We start from the raw sequence: 5,040 nt of genomic DNA on the forward strand, positions 1-5,040 counted from the left end.
AAGGAAGGAAGGAAGGAAGGAAGGAAGGAAGGAAGGAAGGAAGGAAGGAAGGAAGGAAGGAAAAAAGAAAAAAAAAGAAAAGAAAGAGGAATGCCTTTTATTTTAAAACATCTGTTTTGAAGTCTAAGCATTTCATAAAAGTGGCCTCTGAAAACACACAGTCCACTTTGGCCCCACTGTTTGCCTGTCCTTAGCGTGAACTTTGTGTCAGAGGCAGATATAGCAAAAATAACCTTTGTTCTACAGAAAACAAGAGGCAAAGAGCACTCCGTGAGCAAACTCTGTGCCTCCCTCTGTGCTGGTCGGCTTTGGGCCCAACGCCAGGACAAATCTTAAGACTCTTTCAGCCCAGTGACCCTTTCCATAGACGCAGAGCCCTTTGCAGGCTCCCTGATACTCTGGACCTGAGAGACAGATGTTACCCACCCCTCAGGCAGTGATACCCATTCCTCCCAAGTCCCGCTGCTGGCCTGGTCAGTTTCCTGGCTACAGAGCAGCCTGCCAGAACAGAGCAGGCGTCCCAGAGACTTCTCAGACCCCATGGTGCTGTTACCATCACTAGCACCATGATTGCAGGGTGCCCTTGGGCTGAAAGTCTGGAAGCCAGGCAGACAGTGCCTCTTGATTGCACTGTGCTGCCAGTGTATGTGCGTGTGTGTGTTGTAAGAGACAGGCAGACAGACAGACACACACACACACATGCACACATGAGAGGAGGGAGGGGAAGGAGGCGCTGATTTCAGTAGCTCTGGGTTGGCTCACCCCTGGCAAGGCTGGTCTGAAAACAGACTGGAGACCTGCCTCTGTGCTCGCTGCTCTCCAGGTGAGGTGCACTGACCTTGTCTTTCTCTTCTGGTGGAGGAAGGCTCAGGACACAGGTGTGAGCATCCTAACAGCCCATCCTGCCACGAGGCTTAGGAGACTCAGGAGACTGGCCTTTATGTTCTGTTCGAAGCATTCCCCAGCTTCACATCTGCCCTCTGCTCTCTACCCAGCACTGCCACCTGAGCAAGGGGCAGGGCATCGAACACTTCTCTCTCTCTCTCTCTCTCTCTCTCTCTCCCAGGGCACCAGCGTCTGTCTGTGACCAGCCTGCTTGTCTGCCACGGCTTGCTCATGGTTGGTACCAGCCTGGGGGTTGTGGTGGCCCTGCCAGTCCCTCGGCTTCAGGGTATCCCCAAAGTGACAGGTAAGTGGACACAGCAGTGTGCCTTCCTCTCCTCAGAGCAGCTCAGCATCTTGCTGCCCTGTCATCTTTAGAGAACTGTAGGGTACTTAGTAGAGATGCTTGGCTGGCTCCATTTGTATGTTCTCTTTATACTTCTGCTTTTCTTGTTGTCGTTGTCAGTCCCGAGAGAACTGACCCTGAGCACCCACTAGTTCCCATCAGAACATAGGGTTTGCTCAGTGGAAATGGAACCCTTCTTCCTGGGTGTAGAGGAGGCTGGGTATGCCCCCCTCCTCCCCTGAGTTTTGCTTCTGGCTATCCCAGTTCACACTGGGCAGCAGGCTTGGAAAGCAGCCCAGCATCACGGGTCTTGGGGTTTCTACTTCAGGACGCTGCTCAGGCAAGCCCCGGCCAGGAACAAAGCATGCTGGGAAGACTTCAGTAGCATGGAAGAGACAGCCTGAATGTTCCAGTGAGAGGTGGGGAACTGTTTAGGAAGTGGTTGCTTTCGTTGAAGAGAACATGGCTGAGAGCTGTTGCACCCCCCTTCCCTTCCTCTTTCACCCCCCTTTCATCTTCAGTGCTGAGGGGTGAATCTGGGGCCTCACATGATAGACATTCACACCTGCCACCCAGCTACAGCCCCAGCACACACTCACTCATTTTAAAAGTTTCAGTTTTGTTAGGAGGTAAAGTTTTCATTGAGGAATGTTTTCTGCTTCAGTTATAATGGGATAGCATAGAGGCCACACGCCTGCCACCCAGCAGCGACGCTGGGGCATCGTTTGTCTGTCCGAGACCCCAGCCAGCCTTCTCAATTCACCTCTCCCTCTCCCTAGCCTTCCTTCAGTTTCGTTCTCCAAGTTGAACCTCACATGAGTTTGCACCCCTAAAACACAGCGGAGATCAATGACATAGGGAGGCAGCTCTCCTGTCAGTGGCCAGGAGGCCACCAGGTGTCCCTGACAGCAGGGCGCGCCACAGGGAGACAGAAGTTCTGATTTTAATAAACAACTATGGAATTGGGTTTTGGTTTTTGTTGTTGTTGTTGGTTTCTTGTTTGTGTGTTTTGTTTTGGTTTGGTTTGGTTTTTTGCATGCTCTGAAAACTTTGGCAATGGAAATTGCCAGGAGCTTCCGGTTGTGTAGACTTTGAGTTCCTAACACTGGACCACTTCAGTGTTTGACTTCTTAAGACTTAGAGAAATAAGATGCATTTGCACAGAGCAAGTGAGGGAGAATTTCATTCCTAAAGCTAAAAAACGTTTTATTATGTTATTTCAGGGGTGTGAGTATAAGAAAATATGATCTTAACTTTGGAGAATCACTTATATGTATGTATATATTCTGTCTGTCTGTCTGTCTGTCTGTCTGTCTGTCTCTTTCTCTCTATCTGTCTGTCTGTCTCTGTCTCTGTCTCTGTCTCTGTCTCTGTCTCTCTCTCTCTCTCTCTCTCTCTCTGTCTCTCTCTCTCTTTCTCTGTGTGTGTGTGTGTGTGTGTGTGTGTGTGTGTGGTGTGTTTATCTATGCCATATGAGTGTAGTACACAGAGTCCAGATGAGAGCATAAGTTTCCCTGCGTTTGTAGTTTCAGGCAGTTGTGAGCTGTCCAGTGTGGGCGTTGGGACCTGCACCCCTGTCCTTTTTGAGGACACTAAGCTTTCTCATCCGCAGAGCCGTCAGTTTAAGGCTTTAGGTGACTAAGTCCACAGGGATGTGATCTAAGGCGTTTCTGCTTTAATCGCCCTGTGTTGATGCCACTTACCAAGCTTCTGTCTGGGCAGGGGCCGTGGGATCAGATCCCGCACTTTGATACCCTATGCTGCATGCTTGTTATTAAAGATCTTTGTTGAATTGTTCCCCAGGGCGAGGCATGGTCTCCTACCATGCGCATAACGGGCCCGTTAAGTTCATCGTCACGGCCACAGCGTTTCAGAACAAGGACAGAGCCAGGGACAGACCACGTTCCGGTTCTGAGCTTCAGGACGAAGACCCCAAGGACTCGCTCTGCAATGAGGAGGGTACTTGTTGCCCGGGCCAGACTGACACCTACACAACCGTTTGGTTGGGAGACTCCCTAGGATTGACAGCTCAGAAGAATGACCTGTCTTCATCCTCGGGGTCACTGAGCCTGTCCCACGGTTCCAGCTCCCTAGAGCACAGATCAGTGGACAGCAGCCTGTGTGACCTGCTGAGGGACCCCAGTGCCTCCCCAAGGAGCAGGGCACAGAGCTCTAGGCGAGCCAGAGCCAGCTCAGCCCTGGTGGTGTGCGGGGGCCAGGGTCACCGGCGTGTACACAGGAAGGCCAGGCAGCCTTCTCAGGAGGACCTGGTTTCTTCAGTGATGGTGTGGCAGATCCCACTGCTAAGCATGTAGGTCAGAGGCTGCTGCCCGGCATCAAGCAGCAAGCAAGGACGACTCTCAGCCAGATGCAGGCCAACCGACGGAGGCCGCATCCATACCACTGGGACCGACTGGAAGCGGAGTTTGGAAAAGAAATAGGCTGTGGTCACGCGGCCTTCCTGCCTTTCTCCCATCGCACAGCTGGCCCAGATGTGCTGGGGAAGCAGATGAGCCTTCTGGCCTTGGGGTCACTGATCGACGATCCGGGATAACGCTCTAGTCTGCCCCATCATTCACCTGGGGCGCCAAGTGAGCTGGCTGCATGGGGTCCCATCTCAGAGAGCTGACGGGGAACGCAGCATCCAGTAGCATAGCGGTCACTAACAACTCTCAAAATCATTCTACTTGAGTCAGACTCACTACTGCTATTTATAATCCATATATATTTTTAAATTCCAGAATACAGACTGTAACAATTTAGAAAGCCAGGTAACACGCCCCAGTCCAGTCAGCTTGTTTTTTTAGGGGGAGGGGGCAGAGTGACCGAGGCTTTCCAAAATAGACTGTTATGTGCCCTTTAACAAATAGTGTTTTTATATTGCATTTTTTTCTATTAAAAATGGACAGTTAACATTTTAGTCAATGTACTATCTGTAACGTTTCACACATAATCTTTACTTTAAGCCAAAATGCTCAGTACCTATCAACATTGATCTCCAGCCACCGCGCCAAACCATACTTGCCTTCTCATACTAAATGACGTTGGTCTCTGCGTGGGACACATGCCGGCCCAGTCATGCAGGGATGGCGCTAGATGCGTCGCCGGTGTTCTGTGCACCTGCCATCGGAGAGCCATCCACAGTTGGACACTCATTCTGAGTGGTCCATGGTGCTGATCAGTCAGTCGCTGTGCCCACTGTCTGCCATCCCTATGCCATCCCCCCTCCCAAAGAACACACAGGGTCATGTGGGACACCTGAGAAGCAGCTGTGAATGTCAAGGAGCATGAATAACCCGTAGACTCCGTTTGCTCAGCCTGTATTTATACGTCAGTGTTTCACTTACTGGATAGATTTTTAAAAAAAGTTGTTGTTTTTTTAAACCTAATGCAGATATTCACCAGAAACAACTTCTCAGCACTTTACAAAGGACTACAATGCTAACTTTTAACTTAGCCAAATATTTTCTAAATTGCACATATACCCAAGCTTTCTTAAACTATTAGCTGCTATCTCATTTGATAAAATAAAAGACTTTCTATTTTAGAATACAGTATTACAAGTTGCCTTTTTTCCCCCCTGTAAAATATGAAAGGGAGGAAGCAGCCCCCTTCTCTCAGTCCTGGCATCGTAGTGGCCAGATGCAGAGACTTACAGGTGGGCTGGGACCCTCCAAAGCCTCCCGCCCTCGCCAGTTCTCACGATGTATTACCCCAGAAGGTCATATAATTTGCCTGTCCTACTGATAGTTTCCAAGACCCAAGGTGGACTCCTCGAGGACAGACAGAAGAGAGGCACAGAGCAAGCTCGT

At 50.2% G+C, this 5,040-nt stretch overlaps 1 protein-coding gene and 1 long non-coding RNA gene across 7 annotated transcripts in view; one reads left to right on the top strand and one right to left on the bottom strand.

Moving 5' to 3' along the window:
- LOC114620311 overlaps positions 1-1,247 on the bottom strand; it is a 12,458-nt gene extending 11,211 nt beyond the window's left edge. For all 3 annotated transcript variants that reach the window (XR_003711298.1, XR_003711299.1, XR_003711300.1), the window contains exon 1: positions 839-1,247. This is a non-coding gene — a long non-coding RNA (uncharacterized LOC114620311). The remainder of the gene's footprint in view (positions 1-838) is intronic.
- Arhgef10 (Rho guanine nucleotide exchange factor 10) overlaps positions 1-4,785 on the top strand; it is an 88,010-nt gene extending 83,225 nt beyond the window's left edge. For 2 of the 4 annotated variants that reach the window (XM_028766404.1, XM_028766402.1), the window contains 2 exons: positions 1,067-1,189; positions 3,032-4,782. In XM_028766404.1, coding sequence (XP_028622237.1) covers positions 1,067-1,189; positions 3,032-3,543 — 635 coding nt within the window. In that variant the 3' untranslated portion in view covers positions 3,544-4,782. Of the gene's footprint in view, positions 1-1,066; positions 1,190-3,031 lie in introns of all 4 variants that reach the window. The other 2 variants (XM_028766401.1, XM_028766400.1) reach the window with 2 other exon arrangements.
- The last annotated feature ends 255 nt before the right edge of the window (positions 4,786-5,040 follow it).

Source organism: Grammomys surdaster, unplaced genomic scaffold (genome assembly GCF_004785775.1).
Source record: "Grammomys surdaster isolate TR1022 unplaced genomic scaffold, NIH_TR_1.0 167, whole genome shotgun sequence".
In the NCBI taxonomy this organism is placed as follows: Eukaryota; Metazoa; Chordata; class Mammalia; order Rodentia; family Muridae; genus Grammomys; species Grammomys surdaster.